Here is an 18,347-nt window from a genome sequence, read left to right as displayed (position 1 = left end):
GATGAATGACACCCTGATCTAAGATCCAAAATGTATATATCATACTGCTATTTGTGTCGTGAGTGGGGTGGATAGCATCGGGCAGGGGTCGGCAACCCGTGGCTGCACTTGAAATTGGAAGGAGGGGGAAGCCATTCACAGATGGAGAATACATGAAAGAATTGTTAAATATCAGAGCATCTATATATCAGAGCATCTATTCTCCAAATTAACTAAACAGGAAATTATTCAGAAAAGGAAAGAATGTCTCTCTCTGCAAAGACAGGACCAATAGAATGGCCATTGATGACAATTCAGTGCAAGCATAAATGGTATTGCGCAAACACTGATATGCAGATATTTGAACCCTGGTGGACTTTTTTATGTTATACATGGCTACATTTTAATTTAATTTTACACAAATATGGTCACCACTCAAAAAGGCTTACAGAGTTAAGTGGTTAAATTATTCCAGAGTAGGTCTTCACATGCACGGCGCACTTCTATTTGTTGAATTTTGTTGTTGTAACAGGTAACATTTAAAAGAGATTATGGTTTTTACAAGTTTCTAAGATGTGTAATGTTTTGCAGCTCAAGATTTACCTTTTTTTTACTGCAAGAGGAGACCAAAATGGCTCTTTTGATGGTAAAGGTTGTCGACCCCTAGCATAGGGTGACCTCTTGAACCAGTCAAAAAATTCTACTTCCTGTCTGGTCTTGCAAATCTGTAGGCAGAACCCAGCTATCTTTCAATGACATCAGTGTAAGTAACATTTTCTGTGATGTTTTTATGACTAACCTTGTTTTTTTTGTTTTTAATAGAATAGTTTTACCCGCTGAACTGGAATATGCAGTATTAGTCATAATGCCTAGAGTTAGAGGAGGATGTTGAATCCTCCACTGCTAATATTCACCTGTCAATCATCTTATTTCAGAGGGAGCAGCCCTACTCTGAACAGGTAGAGTAAAGCTTCTCCTAGCCAGCTACACCTGATGGTGTGTATGTCTCACAGCAAAGCATGCCAGTTGCACTGTGTTGCCTTTCTCTCGTTCCTGTGAAACCAGAAACATCTGCTCTTGAGGACAGGCTCTTGTAACAGGTCGTTTCTAATTCACCTTTTTAGCTGAGCTTCTCCAAAAGCAAAGCTTCTGTCATCAGTCAAGCTTTTTGAGAGGTTCAGACTTCTCAATCATGTCTGTTCATATTCATCTTACAAATCCCAAGCCTGAAATATTGTTGTCGCCAGATTTTGATGCTCAATTTTGATCTTCATAACAAATCATAGACTGTAAATTGTCCATAGGTGCCAATGTGAGTGTGAATGGTTGGTTGTCTATATGTGCCCTGTAATTGGCTGGCAATCAGTCCAGGGTGTACCTCGCCTCTTGCCTGAGGACAGCTGGGATAGGCCAAGCATACTTGCGACCCTAGTGAGAATAAGCTGTATAGAAAATGGATAACAAATTATAATGCTTTCAATGGAATATTTAAATGGAAATGGATAATTTCACAAATTATATTTATAATATGGAAAATATACAACCATAGCTGCAATTGTCTTATTGTGTCAATTGTCTTTTATTATTTTGTTTGTCAAAATGCGCACATCTGTCTCACCAGTGATTGAGTGGCACTTGTCTGCTCCTCAATACTCATGCTTCTTTCTTTTATTAGGGTTCCTGTCCCAGTAAATGCTTCAGGCCAGTTGAAAATGAGGCGGCAGAGCAGTGAGCTTTTTCTGGATGGAGCTCTGTCTCCACCTTGTCAACGCATGGGCGCTATGGTAGCATTCCAGTGTTTTGATGACTTCACAAGGTCTATTTGGGATTTTATTCATTTGTCTAATAAAGTAATGCAAAGTAGATTGTAGGTCAATAATAATAATGAGTTAATACTGTATTTATGTAGGAACTTTGATGAAGTCCTGTGCAGCTTTGCAGAGCCTCTCCTGGAGAATATGTCGTTTTTAGAGTCCTGCTCCAGTTTTTATGAAGACGAGAATTTCAAGGTGAGTGCTTTTTTGTCATTTGGATATTTCTCTGGAGATACAATTTCTTCTTCCTCAACTCTCCAACAGAACACCAGGGACAATCCAATCCACATCATTAATGTGTCAATAAAAACAGCGGATACTGAGGATGATGACGAATTGGTTGCTGCCTTAACTTCCTTTGCTCAGTCGAAGGTCAGCACATGTAGCAATTTTACATGTACAGGTATAGAGAATTACTGAATTGTATATATTTGTGTTTTAGAGACTATCCCTTTTTGAGTATGGAATCAGAAGAATTACATTTTTGGTTGCCCAGAAGGTAATTTTTCCCCTTTGCTGTGGTTGGCACAGCTTAAAACTACAGTAAAATTGAATGGTACTAACTACTGTCTGACACCTCTTCTTTTCAACAGAGGGAATTTCCCAAGTTCTTCACTTTCAGAGCACGAGATGGGGTATGTTTTTATTTTATTTTTTTCTTTCATGCATGCATTTAGGACCACACATTGTTATCTGTTTTTATGCACAGTTCCAGGAAGATCGTATCTACCGTAATCTGGAGCCAGCGTTAGCATTTCAGCTTGAACTCAACCGCATGAGGAACTTTGACATGACAGCCGTTCCTTGTGCTAACCACAAAATGCACCTCTACCTGGGAGCTGCTCGTGTTCAGGAAGGTGCTGAAGTTACCGATTACAGATTCTTCATCCGAGCTATAATCCGCCATTCTGATTTGATTACAAAGGTACAATTTACTGTTATTATTATTATTATTTACTGTTTTTAGATTTATTTTCCCCAATGGATTATTTGTGACTATCCTTTGATTGGGCCTTTAGTTCTAAAGTGCTCTTCTTGTGCAACCAGGAAGCATCATTTGAGTATCTTCAAAATGAGGGAGAACGTCTTCTACTAGAGGCCATGGATGAGTTGGAGGTAGCCTTCAGTAACACCACTGTGCGCACAGACTGCAACCACATCTTCCTCAACTTTGTCCCAACTGTCATTATGGACCCATCTAAAGTGAGTAGAGTGTACTGGCACATCTCTGCTGCTATAATACTGTTACACACGTTTCGGAATGCATACCGGTAATCTTTCCAGCATACGCATTTTAAGCTATTTCTGTATTTACTTACTATTGTGAACGTTTTCTCATAAACATTTTTTGCTTATGGTTCTCAGATTGAGGAATCTGTCCGCTCCATGGTGATGCGCTATGGAAGTCGTCTTTGGAAGCTGCGAGTCCTGCAAGCTGAACTTAAAATCAACATTCGGCTGACACCCACAGGGAACGCCATTCCTATTCGACTTTTTCTCACTAATGAGTCTGGCTACTACTTGGATATCAGTCTGTATAAGGAAGTTACCGACCCAACTTCTGGACAGGTTAGAACCGTATACTTTAGTAGTGATTTTACTTGCTACTACTGATGACCTAAATGTTAATTCCCTTTATTTCCGTTAATTTACCTTGTAAGTATTTTTTCTTCTAGATTATGTTCCAGTCATATGGAGACAAACAGGGTCCAATGCAAGGCATGTTGATCAACACTCCATATGTTACCAAAGATCTGTTGCAGGCCAAGCGGTTTCAAGCTCAAACCCTGGGCACAACATATGTCTATGACTTCCCAGAGATGTTCCGACAGGTCCTGCTAAGACTATTACCTTATTACTTTATATCTTTCTTCCAAATTGAAGTTTCTCTCTTACACTCATTTCTATAGGCCCTGTTTAAGCAGTGGGGTCCAGGGGACATATATCCCAAAGATGTTCTGATGTGCACCGAGTTGGTTCTGGACCCACAAGGTAGACTGGTACACTTGAACCGCCTGCCTGGAGACAATGATGTAAGATATACAGTATGTAAGATTTTTAGTAAATGTATGTTGAGTATACATACAGTGGTGTGAAAGTGCCACTATCTTTTTTTTTTGCATGTTTGTAACTCTTAAATATTTCATTCATTCATTTTCTACCGCTTATCCTCACGAGGGTCGCGGGGGTGCCTCAGCCTATCCCAGCTGTTTTTGGGCGAGAGGTGGGGTACACCCTGGACTGGACGCCAGCCAATCACAGGCACATATAGACAAACACCCATTCACACTCACATTCATACCTATGGACAATTTGGAGTCACCAATTTGGAATGTGGGAGGAAACCGGAGTACCCGGGGAAAACCCGCGCAAGCACGGGGAGAACATGCAAACTCCACACAAAGATGGCCGTGGGTGGTATTGAACTCGGGTCTCCTAGCTGTGAGGTCTGCGCTCGAACCACTCGTCGGCCCTGCAGCCTTAAATATTTCAAAGAAATGTAAATATTTTTCCTTACCATGACGTGTACATGCAGATACCCACTGTAGTTACTTGTTAGTGTGCTTATCGTATGATTACATATACCTCTCTTCATCAGGTGGGAATAGTCGCTTTCAGAATGAAGATGAAGACTCAGGAATACCCAGAAGGTCGAGACATCATTGTCATTTGTAATGACATCACCCACATGATTGGGTCATTTGGACCTCAAGAAGATGAGCTGTTTCTCAGGGCCTCTGAGTTGGCTCGAGCTGAGGGCATCCCTCGCATTTACATCGCTGCCAACAGTGGAGCACGCATCGGCCTTGCTGAGGAGATTAGACACATGTTCCAGGTGGCCTGGATAGACCCATCTGACCCCTACAAGGTGAGGGCCTGCTAGCATTGAGTTGCCGGCACCTGTTGAGGATCTAACAGTCTTTGGAGGCCTCTGCCTTTTCTTCCACTCAATCAAGGCTCTTTTCTGCTGCATCAAATTTTCATTCTCAACCATAGCGTACATAGAGTACAGACTGTGTTGCTAGACATTCAGCCTTAGGTCTGTATATAGTACCTTATATCTATAGACTGTGTATATGTGAATAGGTAAAATGTGACATTATGACCACAAATGGGAATGCTGTTGAAATACATATTTTTCCAGAAAGTGTTTCCAAACTTAAAATACTACCAGTCTACCTTTTTTATTATTATTTTTTAGGGTTTTAAATACCTTTATCTGACACCACATGACTACACCCGTATAAGCGCTACAAACTCTGTTCACTGTCACCACGTGGAAGAAGGTGGAGAGTCCAGGTATAACAAACCATCAACATATCTCTACGTAAGTTTGTCAATCTCATTGTTACAATTATTTTTTTCTTCCAGGTACATCATCACTGACATCATAGGGAAGGATGAAGGACTTGGGGTTGAAAATTTGCGAGGATCAGGCACTATTGCTGGAGAATCATCTCAAGCGTATGAAGAGATTATTACAATCAGTATGGTAAGTTTACATGACACACACCTCTAACTAAAACAAGCCAATAGGATTTTCTCTGACTTTGGTATTTTACATATGGACTCTTATAGGTGACATGCCGTGCTATTGGAATAGGGGCTTATCTGGTCCGTTTGGGCCAAAGGGTGATCCAGGTGGAGAACTCTCACATCATATTAACGGGAGCGAGTGCGCTTAACAAGGTTTGTTTGTGCAACAGCATGTTTTAGTGTTGGTTGTCAAAAGTCACATAAAACTGGAAAAAATCTTACATCTTTCCTGGACCCTGTAGGTTCTGGGCAGAGAGGTCTACACGTCCAACAACCAGCTGGGCGGCATCCAAATCATGCACAACAATGGAGTCACACACACCACTGTGACAGATGATTTTGAGGGTGTCTTCACCATCTTGCAGTGGCTTTCTTACATGCCAAAGGTTTTGCAGAGTATTAGAGTTTCTACTATTCCCATGTCAACCTTTTGGCTCATTAATTAAAGCTTATCTGCTGTCCCGACAGAACACTCACTCACCTGTGCCAGCTGTACCAAGCACAGATCCAGTAGACAGAGAGATCGAGTTCGCTCCTACAAAAGCTCCATATGATCCTCGCTGGATGCTGGCTGGAAGACCCCATCCCAGTGAGTGCCAGAATTTGAAAAAATAAAACAAAACATCTTTATTGGTAACTAAAATCCCTGTTTTATTATAAGTGGTGAGAGGTGCCTGGCAGAGTGGATTCTTCGACCACGGTTCTTTCATGGAAATCATGGGCTCTTGGGCTCAGACTGTGGTAGTGGGCAGAGCACGGTAAGTCTTCTGTTTACACTCAAAACACTGCATAAAAAATAAATACACTCTAAAAAACTGCAAAGCCAGTTTAGTGGGTTTGCGAGCTGTGTTGAGTGTTGGTGAATGTAGCTCTCTTTTAAAGCAGCAGTATCACCATGGTAACTTAGGCTAAGTTCATAGTTTGTCTGGGACCAGGTTATGTCCAGACATTCAGGTTAAAGTAAAGTGAGCCATGAAATTGCCATTGTTTCACCGTTTATCCAACTCTGAGATGGCGTCATGCTAGCACCAGAAATAAAATGCAATATGAAATATTAATAATTAATGTTATCAGATGAAAATGTCTAAACTAACATAAAAAACAAAGGTTCTTGCTCCACTGTGGATAATGGATAATGGACTAATGGATAAGTGTTAATATGGCAAAGTTGAGCGTTGATAGATGAAAAGACTCGTAGGGTTTAGGTTTTGTAATAATCAGTGTTAACTTGCGCAAGATTACGAGCTCATCTTGTATAAAATACACTGCCTGGCATAGTTTTTTTTTTTTTAGCAGAAGTAAAATAAAATGACGTCAAACGTGTGAACTCACACTTAGCACAAAGCTGAAAAACCGGACTTGACAAAGTAAGTCAATAACTACTGTCTAAGCACTGTTCAATTCTGGGAATTTAGGTTTTGTAGAGTTTCATCTTGAGTACAGAGCCTGGCTTGGTTGAGTCACTTTTGCCATATACCTCCTAAATCCTAAATATTGCTTGAAATCATACAGGTTAGGAGGGATCCCCCTTGGTGTCATTGCTGTGGAAACACGAACTGTTGAGTTAACCGTCCCAGCTGATCCTGCCAACTTGGATTCAGAATCGAAAGTGAGTAGGTCTATGCATGGGCCCATTTTTTGCAGATACTCTACATATACTTTCACCAGCCATAATGTTAAGTGCAGCTGCACAGCAAATATGAGCTCCAATATAAGGGCATGGAAAGATGGCTGTGAAAACATTTCTGTCCCCCGGGGGTGGGGGGCATGACGTAACCACTGAAATACACCAATATACACTACAGCCACGATAATAACCATGTTAAGTTAATTGCCCTTTGGCTATGTTTGTAACTATTGACAGGTATTGTTATTGTCATTAAGGTGTACTAGTGATGCAGTTCTTGTATTGTATATGAATATTACGTAGATGTGCTGCTCTACCTGAAATGGCTGTTGAGCCTGTAAGAGCCGATTTAATAGTCATATGTGTTTATTCTAGGTTCTGCAGCAGGCTGGACAAGTGTGGTTTCCAGATTCAGCCTTTAAAACAGCTCAGGCAATTTGTGATTTCAACCGCGAGCGTCTGCCTCTCATGGTTTTTGCCAACTGGAGGGGCTTCTCTGGTGGAATGAAAGGTACATAATGAGCATTGCTGCAGTACTGCAACACATAAACACAAAACTTTATACAAATCATGCAGTGATTTCTTTGGGTTGCCATTCCTTCTTCCAGATATGTATGACCAGATTTTAAAGTTTGGGGCTTACATTGTGGATGCCTTGCGTGGTTTCCGTCAGCCAGTGTTGGTGTACATCCCGCCGCATGCTGAACTAAGAGGAGGATCCTGGGTAGTCATTGATCCAACCATTAATCCTCTGTGTATGGAGCTGTATGCAGACAGAGAGAGCAGGTATGTGACTGAAGTGACATAGTGTGGAATGTGTGTGTGGGTGACAGATGATGACAATCGATCAACAGTCTAACTCATTGTCAATGTCCCCGTATCTGTCCAGAGGTGGTGTACTGGAAGCTGAGGGCACAGTAGAGATCAAATTCAGGAAAAAAGACCTGCTGAAGACCATGAGGAGACTGGACTCTGTATATGCTGGTTTGGTTGAAAAGATGGGTAAGCTGCTTTTTCCATTGTCAATATAAGGATTAAAATGTATTTAAAAGATGAACTAAATGTGCATGCCTACCTTTTATTTAGCATCTCCAGATCTGCCTGAAAAGCAATGCAGAGAGCTCGAGGCAAAGCTCAAAGCAAGAGAAGAGTTCCTGTTGCCCATCTACCACCAGGTGGCAGTGCAGTTTGTGGATCTCCATGACACTCCTGGCAGGATGCAGGAAAAGGGTGTCATCACCGTGAGTGCACGCGACGTGAACACTGTATCCCATGAGGGGTCATGTCGGAATCAGTCACAGAAAATACAAATACATTAGCTTCTCACAACTTTCATTTCCACCTGCACTAATGTAATGCAATACAAGAAAAATGTACCTTTTACAAAGATAATTATCAGTTTTGACTGACTCTTCCAAAGATAGTATATGTTGTGAACATTATCTTTGTAAATGCTGCATTTTACATACAGCTCTTGTGAATGTTACTGTTTAGGTGTATCTAATGAGGTTCTTCCTTTTAGGATATTTTAGATTGGAAGAATGTACGCACCTTTTTCTACTGGCGCTTGCGTCGTCTACTGTTGGCGCAAACGGTAAAGTACGAGATTCTTCTGGCCAACAAGGACCTCAGTGACGGGCACATGCAGTCCATGCTGCGCCGCTGGTTTGTTGAAACAGAAGGAACAGTTAAGGTTGGTGCCTGCATAACCTGCTAATACTGTAAAGATTACAACACATACACTCATATACAGTGGTCACCTTTACACTTGTGTGACTCAATATAGTATAATTAATGAGAAAAAAAATAAGCCATTGAAGACAGAAATAAAACTCATGCTCATGTGTGTCGCAGTAAATGTTTTCCGGATGTGTGATTCAGCTTGGCATGGGTTATGGCTGCAACAGTAGCCCGTGTTATTGTTATGATTATTATTGTTTTGAAAACCTGTTGAATGTTTGACTTCCTCACTAGGCGTACCTATGGGATAACAACCAAGCAGTGGTTGAGTGGCTTGAAAGACACTGGTCTAAAGAGGACGGAACTCGAGCAGCCATCCGAGAGAATATCAAGTATCTAAAAAGGGAAAATGCCTTGAAACATATCCGCAGGTACACACATACACCTGTTTACTTTTTTTTCATCTATTGAGGTGGACAGTTCTTTGTTAGTCACATTTCATTTTGTTGTCATTATTTTCTATATAATTATACATTATGTATACTATTCATTATTTTTACATTCATTTGTATAATAGCCAACGCCAGATGGCTACAACATGCATTTCCAGACCTAATTCAGTCCGATTCAAAGTTCATAGATGGGATTGGAATTGTATTTGCAGGTACTGCAGGTAGTTGGCCCCAAAGATCATACAGGTGCATACTTTAGCAGTTTCAGCAGATACAGTATATCATGATATATCAGTGACTATTTCAGGGTCAGCAATACTTGCCATGGTCAGCAACCTTTACTATCAAAAGAGCCACTTTGCTCCCATCGTCCTTTAAACAAACATCGTCTGGAGCGGCAAAACATAAAAGCTTATAAAACTGTAAATTTGAAATCTTCCTCAATTTGACCTGTTAAAACAGAATACAATGAAAACAAGGTCTCACGAGGGACACAAACAGGCATTCCTACGACCACAAGGGTGCGGTCTTCTCGGCATTTCGTAAAGCTGCTATTGAAAGATGGAAGATGAGGCTTTTTTGATGCTAAAGGTTGCCAACCCCTGCCCTGGACGGACTAAGGAAACAAAAAGAGTTAGTGGTTTGGTCTGCAACAAACTGTATCGGAAAACCATCAAAAATATCTATAACTGTTTTCCAAAGTCAATGCTGTGTATAAATATCTTGTTTTGCCTAAAACACAAAGATAATAGGTCTGCTTTCAGACATAAAAGCACAAAAATTGATGAATTTTTGCATCTCTTGAGATACACATCTATTTACTGAGCCTGGACAAAGTATGTAATTTCAAACTGTAAAATCTGTAGTATCAATGCTAGTAAGGAGAAATAGTTCTGGTGTTTTCATTTGGTTCAAATGTGTTTTCAGTCTGGTTGAGGCTAACCCTGACGTCGCCATGGACTGCATCATCCACATGAGCCAGAACATCACTTCATCCCAGAGGGCCAAGCTGTCTCATTTGCTTACAACCATGGACAACAGCAACACCAGCTAAACTGTGGACCTTTTTTTTGAAAGGCTTTGTACAGTATGACAAATTCACATGCATTTGCAACTGTGTAATAGTAATGAGCTATTTTATGAACGGGTTTGGAGACAGACCTATTTTTTCAAATAATACCACAGTATGATCACATAACCACTAAAGTTTAATGTCTGTGCAATGATGTTACGGTCAGCCCTTCAATGACAAATAGGGACGCTGCATTCGGTTATCACTGTAATGCACATTGCACTTGGCAGCATTTTTACATGCATAATACTGTACTTGTTTGCCTCATCCGCAGTTTCTGTACAAGAAGCTTTATATTTATATTTCAGGTAGGAAGGAGCTGGTTGTACAAAACAGTCAGACTAGCTGTTGATAGTGTGAACATCCACAGGAGTGTTACACATTATACAGTATTAAATGAATAATAGTCATCTGTAATCCTACCAATGTTTCTTCAGCCATGTGTTTTCTTCAGGGCTAACTCCTTAAGAAGGGACAGTAGACTAGACAGACTATTTCCTGGTCAGCTGTTGACGTTAATAAAACAACACATCTCAGTTTTAGAGCCACTCTGATATGAAATCAGTGTGGTTGACACTCCACAGTGACTTTAATGCAGAACCCATTTCATACAGACATTGAGAATTGTTTGCAGTTCATAACCTTTTTTTGATGTGGTGCTAACTTAAAGGTGATTTTACAACATATGACAAACAAATTGCCTCCAGCCATACCATTTTATATGAATGTACAGTATATAAGCTCTGTCTTTTATAGTCAGCAAATCTGTTAATAAATAGCACTGGTTTATTTTTGGCAAAAGAAACCTATTTTATTTACCCATTTAATTAGTTGTTTTTTTTTTAATCGTGGAGTATAATACACTACTAAGAGTCCCTCTGACAGATGTATGGCGAAAAATCAAAGATGCCGCACACCTGCATTTTGGAATGAAGTTTGGTAAATATAGTAAAATAACAATAAAAAAAAAAGTTTTCTGTGGTAATAGCCATTTGAAACATTCAAATATATACAGCAAAAGGTCGTGGTCACTTTCCCCAGCTGCCTTTTTTAATAAATATAAATAAAACAACACAGCAATAATGTCTAGCACAGTACAACAGACAAGCTACAATATAGAAGGGCTTTCAAACTGAGCAGTAGAACGTAAAACATGACTAATTTCCCACACAATGTTTAGTTTATGCTTACACAGGCTGGATGGAGTCTTTCCTCGGCAAACTGTGACATTGGAAAGTCTTAAATGCTTTTCTGCCACCTTTTTTAAATTTCTTCGAGACAGTTATCTCTCCAGACATTTTTGTGTTTGATAGTTCCCAGCCTATTTGTACACAATGTATCCGGTTGGCGTTCCATTGGATATCCAGATTCTGTTGAAGAGTTGTGTTGCTTTAAAGCAGGGTGATGGGCTTGCTGCTGGCCGGTGAGGCCATGTACTGAGAGGAGAGGGTGTCCTGCGATGTGTAGGAAGTGTAAAGACCCGTCACTTGTACGTCTGACAGCGGCAAGGTTGCCACTCCGGAGGCAGGAGGGAGGCTGCTCCCCAAATCACAGTCTGATAGTCGTAGAGGAGAGTTACTGAAGGTGCCCAAAGCGTCCAGGTTAAAGCTGTCGTCCTTCATTTCATCCCACAGGTTACCTGGAGTCACATTGATGAAGGAAGGATTAAGGGTTATTCAGAGTGGGGGGGGGGGGGGGGGGCAGTGAGCCTTTTCTAAACATACACAGTGGCAAAGTATGCTGACAATAATAATGGGCATTGTGCACAGATCACCACCTCAACATTGTACTGTACACAATTTGTCAGCCCTAGTTAACATGTTCTAAATCTTATTTTCTACATTTTTCTGCTCGCCCAAGATTTGTTTCTTCTCATAGGAAGAAAAATCCATTTTGCCTCTTTACATGTAGCCAAAGTTTTGAAAATATGTAGTTAGACATCCTAAAAGTGGTACAATTTGTTATTTTTCTTTGACAAATGTGCCTCAAAAGTCAAAGAAAACTGCTGTTATGGCTTTGCGTTTTCTTTGGGCTTTTTAAATATTTTTGCAGATGCCATCACAGAAAAGTACCAGTGTGTGATGATAACCATACAATATGAAAGGTTCTGGCTGCTCAGTACAATATAGGAGATACCATTGATGAAATAACAGTGACATACAAATTAGAGCTGCAACAATTAATCAATTATTACCACTATTTTGGTATTTGGTATATGTAAATATCCTGTGATTTCAATTCCCTTAGTCGTCCATGAAAACAGTCCCATTATCCTTGTGTCAAAAATAGCCAAAAATATTCAGACATATCAGCTTTGGCTTTGGCTTTGGCTTTGACTTTGACTTTACAAAATTCGATTCAGCGATTAATCAAAACATAATTGACCGATTAATTCATTATTAATATATTAGTTGCAGCCCTAATACAGATGTGTTACAAAACAGATGGCAAAGTAAATAGCATGTAGCTGAAGTAAGCTTACTTATAATCACTTTTGCTGAAAATGTGCATTTTCTGTTTCACTAACCATGTTGAGTATCTTTCTTAAACAGAGTACATACCAACAAAGCTTAATTCTAGCAATGGAATATGCCATGACGTGACAGCTCTATGAAAACCTTCCTGTTCCCTCTCTCTATCGTGTCAGGTGTCTTCAAAAGAGTGAGTACTTTTACTTCGTTTTAGTTTTATTTATACAGTGTTAAATTCCGGGTACCCGGGTTTCCTCCCACATTCCAAAAACATGCATGCTGGGTTAACTGGTGACTCTAAACTGCCCATAGGTACAGTATATGAATGGTTGGTTGTCTAGATGTGGCCTGCGATTGGCTGGGATAGTTAGCTGGGATAGGCTCCAGCATAGTACCCCCGCGACCCTAATGAGGAAAAGCACTAATAGAAAATGGACAAACGGATGGATGCTGTACCCCCCTAAAATTCAATCTAGCTATGTCCAGTGGATTTATGTGTCACATGTTTTACCTTGAAGGGCAAAGTCCATGATGCTTGGATCCAGTGCATCCACCTCTGTATGGCTATCGATGTGCACGCTGTAGAAGTCGTCTGGAGGCTTGCTGGGTTGCTGAGTGAGCGGGCTGTGAGACAGGTCGGGTACCGTATGGAGGGGAGGTGTCTGGGCTGGGGCTGGTGACATGGGTGCCAAGCGAGCCTGGACCTGCAGCTGTGCCTGGATCTGATGGTGCTGGTGCATGGGTAAACACGGCAGGGAGAGGGTGACAATGGGCTGGGGCTGCTGCATCTGGGCGGGAAGTGGCAGTGAGAGACCAGTTGGACAGCTGGGTAGTCGTGTCATGACCGGTTCTGTTGCCTTCCTCCTGCAGTTCTCTGGGCGGTCTGTGATCAGTTTGTCCAGCTCATCTGCAAAAACAGCAGACGAATAACTCAATTAGGTGTCTTTAACATGAAGCTTTAACATGTTCGGTAAATCTTTCCCAGACGCTGACCTGGATTAGCCATGCTGCGGCGAATGGCTGGGAGGTCCTTGCGTTTCCACTTCTGCATTTCTTCTTCCATCTTGTCAATTTTGGCCGGGTTCAGTGCCCAGAGACAACCCTTCCGGGATGAACTGCTCGTCTTGTTCTCCACTTTTTCGAAGCATTTGTTTAAGGACAGGTTGTGTCTGACTGAATTCTTCCATCCATCTGGTGCCGTCTGTAAGGAAAAAGCTATGGTGACCGACCTGCTCTTCATATATGTTATTAAAAACACGGGGCCTCACCTTGAAGTAAGGAAAATGTTCCTTCATAAAGCTATAGATCTCACTGACAGGAAGACTGCCCGTTTTGCTGTTTTTCAGAGCCATGGCAATCAAACAGCTAAGGAAAGAAATCAAGATGTGAATGCAGAGGAAAGCATGAGAGTATGAGATGTGTTCCGTGTTTGCTTATCACCTGTAGGAGTAGATGGGTTTGGGGAAGGATTTGGGCTGCAGGTCCTGTTCTTGTGGCGCCAGACGTGGTTGTGAAAATAAACTTTGGTTGTTGAAGGAGACGTTGCTGTAAAGGCTACCTGTTGTGCACTAAAGAAATGAATGAAACACGAGAATCACATGAGACTCTTGTAGCTCTTCATTCAGGAACCATATTTGGTAACTTAGGTGGGTGTCATTTCTCCTCATGTATTAAAATAATATGAGCATTACGTAGGTTTACTTTGTTAGTTTGATTAAACTTTTATGAAGGTTAAGTATGCTAAAATGTTAAATGAGACACTTTCATTTCATTATTGATTATGATTGGAATTTACGTATGTTTTCATAATTTTTTTCTCCATAAAACACATCTCACTCAGCATAAGTCACTAATAGTCATTTCTAAATATCTGATAATACGGGTAAAATGTACCGCATACATCAACCGCTGTTAGAAAGCCCACATTTTTTCCATGTTTATGTGATTTTACACTTTGTTTGGCGGCCCTTGAACGCACCATCGCTGTGTGCTGAATCGCAATAGTTTGTTATTACGGCTATTTACAAATGTTGATCTGAAATCAGAGAGGAATGGCAAGTTAGCTGGAAAGGTTGGGGGGGGGGTGTGTTACTTGTGGTGGTACCATAAGTAACTGTATGGTAATAAATGTCCTATGGCAAGGTAATTTAGTGTGTGTGTGTGTTACCTGTTGTCCAGTTTGAGTTAGCGAGTACACCTGCTGTGGTGCTGGCTGGTACACTGAGGTAGGGCACTGGTACCCTGGGGAGGGCATCCCATTCATGGAGAATGGAGACATCTGTGTGGCAAAAAAATGATGTCAACGCATGTCCAGATGCGCTTTGTGTCCATGATGCTAGAACTTACTCGTCCGTTGTGGGTGTTGATGATACTGATTCCCAGCGGACTGTGCTGCATGTTGCTCTGCAGGTGAAGCATAGAGCCCTGACCTGCTGTCATGGACATGCTGCTTAGCTGGGCTTTAGGAAGAGACAGGCAAGACTCTTCTTAGATTAAGAAGGGATAGTACCTAACTATAAAGGATCTGTTTATCTAGTCACCAGAACTACAATGAGGTCTTCCAGTTGAATGTCAAGTGTATTCATTGAATGTTTGAAAAGCTGTGTTATGTTATTGTAATGTACACCTATGGGCATCAGGTACACCTACACAATCTGAGATCATACATTTATGTATAAATTATATATGAATATTATTATACAAATTATGTGCAAATTAGCATATGCACATTGGCTTGCTTTTTTTTTATTAAAATATCATAATTGCCTCCGCAGCCTTTGATTTTTAGTATTGCTGAAGTTTTGACCCCGCACTAGATCATGTAGGTGTACCTAATGTAGTGTCTGGTCAGTGTATTTTGCTCCTTCCAGTGAATAACTGTCTTACACTCAAGCTTCCAATAGGAGACCTCAGGAGTTGTGATGCGTCCAGTCAAAGAGGTGATGATCTTTTTGAACCTTGTCACCTCACCTGTCTGTTGCTCCAACAAGCTGCCCTGGGAGGGCCCGTTACTGTGACCACGGCCATCAACCATCTGCTGCAGTCGGGGCACATCCACAGAGGTGAGCCATGACAGGGACTGCAGGTCCCCAGGGAGGTCCTCCTCCCTCAGTTGGGAGGGGTCCGTGGTCAGAAGCCTTCAGAGGAGGAGGGGAGGGGGAGAGACAGTGAAGGGAAGGGGCCAACATGGCTGTCGGATCAGACTCAAAAAAGCGCAGGTGGGATTGACATGCTAATTTCAAACAGAACGTTTTTATCTCTCTGATTCAGAAGCGTCACAATGAATATGGATCTGTGCTCAGCTGCTCAGTGAAGCTGTGGTGTAAGTGTATTATCTGTGCCTTCCAGGATTTACCATATAAGCAGATTAGCTGGTGGTGTTAATTCATCAGGGACTGTTCCAATCAACAATGAGGGAGTTAAACAAGCTTCCCATTGAGAGTAAAATCGCACTTATTGTTGTTGTTTTAGGAATACACACATATAAAGGAGGTTTTTAATTGGATATTCTCTTATACATAGAATAAACATGTTGAAATTAAATGGACTGATGTTTTATAACTATAGAATATCTAATAATAATAATAATGATAGGGCATGCGTAAACAAAAAATGACAAAATACAGTATTTAAAGAAGTCTGTGCTATTCTAAACCGGATTAAATGAGATGACCATGATTTTGGTTTAAGTAGGGAACTACCATCTTGCGTTCATGATGTCTTTTATGTGGCCAAGTCGGATGAGAGAGAGAATGAATAGAGAGGAATCCTCTTCAATCCTCTTCAGTCTTTACTCTGCACACACACTTACTGTGTAAGGGTTTTGTCACAGGGGTCGCCATGACAACACATACTATTCACATTGTGTGGACAGTGAAGAGACGCTCCCTCCCTCTCCTCACACACACACCAAATCTCCTATTTAAAAATCAACCCTGTGTCAGGTGACTGCAGCCCAGCCCTCACCCCATTGGCTGAATCATACGTAAACAACAAATGAGATCGTTTGAAACACGGCACAGCAGCACATGTTGCCTGCAACAGTTGGTCTTGTCTATTGAAAAATGATCACCTATTGTGTCCCAAACGACAAATCTGCCCAGTGGCACGTGGCTCTATTGTCTTGGCCAGACCCTTCCTTGATTATCTCTGTCGTTTCTTTTCTTTGCCCCGGGCCCTTGCATTAATCTGCCGGAATGACAGGCCTCACATAAGAGGGACAAATAGGATGCCATCTGCTTCCCTGTCCCTTTCCAGCCTCCAGCCTCACTAACACCACGCCCCGACATCCCCTAGCCGCCCCATACATACCACCCCCTACTTGTCTTCTTCCTACATGAGGAAATCAATAGAGGGCCAGAGGAGGCCTCGCTGTGTGTGTGTGTGTGTGTCCTCTGAATATGTGACATTGGCACATGTCTTCTATGCACTATAATCAGTTGGAGTAGGCAGTAGACATTTAAAAAAAAAAACAACCAAAAAAAACAACAATTATGTACTTTATGTACTATTCTTAAATAAAATGTCTTTATTTTAAAAATATTTTTGTTGACATAAATGACCTACACTTTATATAATACATATTCTTTAATTTAATTAAATGAAATCAAAAATAATTATACATTCAACATTATTGTAATTATCATTTTTACGAAATACTTGTTTATTAAGTGGAACAATGTTCCCTGCCCTGCCCTGTCATCGCATCCATTTTGAGATAAATATGCCATAAGTAACAATATGGTAACTTTTCATACAAACCAGCACATTTGATGAATGACTTGCTCTTATCAGTAATTATTCATGCGCTAATTCCAAAACCGTTAGTTGTTCAATTATCATACATCCTATGCATTAAAAAGCACCCAAAACTTCAGCACACAAGGGCCTTCCCCCGGCACGTCCCCTCTTCTTTTACCACCAGCAAGCATACAAAATTGCTCACTGATGCACAACATGTTGAGCTGGTGTCTCCGTTTGTCACCCAAGTCTTCCCAGAGGTTCAACAACACTAAATTTTGAACTCACCCAACCCCCCCCCCCCTCCACCCACCCACCTGCTCTCTCTCTCTCTTTCTCTCCCCCCTCCTCCTTGTCTAATTGGGAGATTGTGCATGGGGGTGACCCTGAGCGCCCCATCTCCCCCTGAGCTGGCGGCCCGAGAGGTTCAAGCTCTCCGTGTGCCGACAGCAGGAGTGTAAACAGAGCTGATGGTTTCTGACAGATCCATTCAGACTGAAAATCATTTATTCTGCTAGACTTTTTTTTCTCTTCTTTTTCATGCACCCCCCGCCACAATCCTCAAAAAGAGCTATCTATCATCTACATGTAGCTTGAACTTAGTGGGCATCTTGTCGTGGAACTGGTAGAAAATGATTCTATTCTATTGTAGTTTAATACATGGAAATTTCCATTTTGGTTTATTATTAATAACATGCAGCTTATTTAAAAATAGTTTTTGCTGTTCATTAAAAAAAAATTCTTACCTGTAATCTTGTGGCGATGGATGATGACCAGCATTCTCAATGATTCCTGACATCCTGGATGTAATTCCACCTTCGATCATTTCCTGTGATATGTGGTACCTCATTGGTGGCACAAATACAATAATCATACTTTTAATCAGCAGAATAGAAGTGATGCCGATGACAATAAATAAATACCTTGCTTATTGAACATGAGTAAAATGTAGCAAAAATGTATGTTTACTGCCAC

General features: G+C 41.1%; 2 protein-coding genes across 9 annotated transcripts in view; one reads left to right on the top strand and one right to left on the bottom strand.

Annotated features, from left to right (window-relative positions):
* acacb (acetyl-CoA carboxylase beta) overlaps positions 1-10,950 on the top strand; it is a 24,707-nt gene extending 13,757 nt beyond the window's left edge. For 3 of the 8 annotated variants that reach the window (XM_058072085.1, XM_058072084.1, XM_058072088.1), the window contains 26 exons: positions 915-938; positions 1,655-1,795; positions 1,889-1,988; positions 2,058-2,165; positions 2,236-2,292; positions 2,387-2,428; positions 2,503-2,718; positions 2,841-2,996; positions 3,159-3,362; positions 3,470-3,625; positions 3,704-3,826; positions 4,393-4,662; positions 4,996-5,093; positions 5,166-5,286; positions 5,373-5,483; positions 5,573-5,716; positions 5,799-5,919; positions 5,992-6,088; positions 6,843-6,939; positions 7,333-7,468; positions 7,566-7,743; positions 7,847-7,959; positions 8,044-8,198; positions 8,480-8,650; positions 8,932-9,068; positions 10,017-10,950. In XM_058072085.1, coding sequence (XP_057928068.1) covers positions 915-938; positions 1,655-1,795; positions 1,889-1,988; positions 2,058-2,165; positions 2,236-2,292; positions 2,387-2,428; positions 2,503-2,718; positions 2,841-2,996; positions 3,159-3,362; positions 3,470-3,625; positions 3,704-3,826; positions 4,393-4,662; positions 4,996-5,093; positions 5,166-5,286; positions 5,373-5,483; positions 5,573-5,716; positions 5,799-5,919; positions 5,992-6,088; positions 6,843-6,939; positions 7,333-7,468; positions 7,566-7,743; positions 7,847-7,959; positions 8,044-8,198; positions 8,480-8,650; positions 8,932-9,068; positions 10,017-10,143 — 3,403 coding nt within the window. In that variant the 3' untranslated portion in view covers positions 10,144-10,950. The other 5 variants (XM_058072087.1, XM_058072086.1, XR_009129714.1 and 2 more) reach the window with 4 other exon arrangements.
* The window catches only part of foxn4 (forkhead box N4), an 8,906-nt gene continuing 845 nt past the window's right edge, over positions 10,287-18,347 (bottom strand). The window contains exons 2-10 of the mRNA XM_058072094.1: positions 18,119-18,217; positions 15,603-15,769; positions 14,979-15,091; positions 14,800-14,910; positions 14,073-14,200; positions 13,901-13,997; positions 13,626-13,833; positions 13,144-13,539; positions 10,287-11,800 (exon numbers count right to left, since the gene is read on the bottom strand). Coding sequence (XP_057928077.1) covers positions 11,553-11,800; positions 13,144-13,539; positions 13,626-13,833; positions 13,901-13,997; positions 14,073-14,200; positions 14,800-14,910; positions 14,979-15,091; positions 15,603-15,769; positions 18,119-18,198 — 1,548 coding nt within the window. The 5' untranslated portion in view covers positions 18,199-18,217 and the 3' untranslated portion in view covers positions 10,287-11,552. The remainder of the gene's footprint in view (positions 11,801-13,143; positions 13,540-13,625; positions 13,834-13,900; positions 13,998-14,072; positions 14,201-14,799; positions 14,911-14,978; positions 15,092-15,602; positions 15,770-18,118; positions 18,218-18,347) is intronic.

This window comes from Doryrhamphus excisus, chromosome 4 (assembly GCF_030265055.1).
Source record: "Doryrhamphus excisus isolate RoL2022-K1 chromosome 4, RoL_Dexc_1.0, whole genome shotgun sequence".
NCBI classification, from domain to species: domain Eukaryota; kingdom Metazoa; phylum Chordata; class Actinopteri; order Syngnathiformes; family Syngnathidae; genus Doryrhamphus; species Doryrhamphus excisus.
This window is presented reverse-complemented; position numbering and strand designations above follow the sequence as displayed.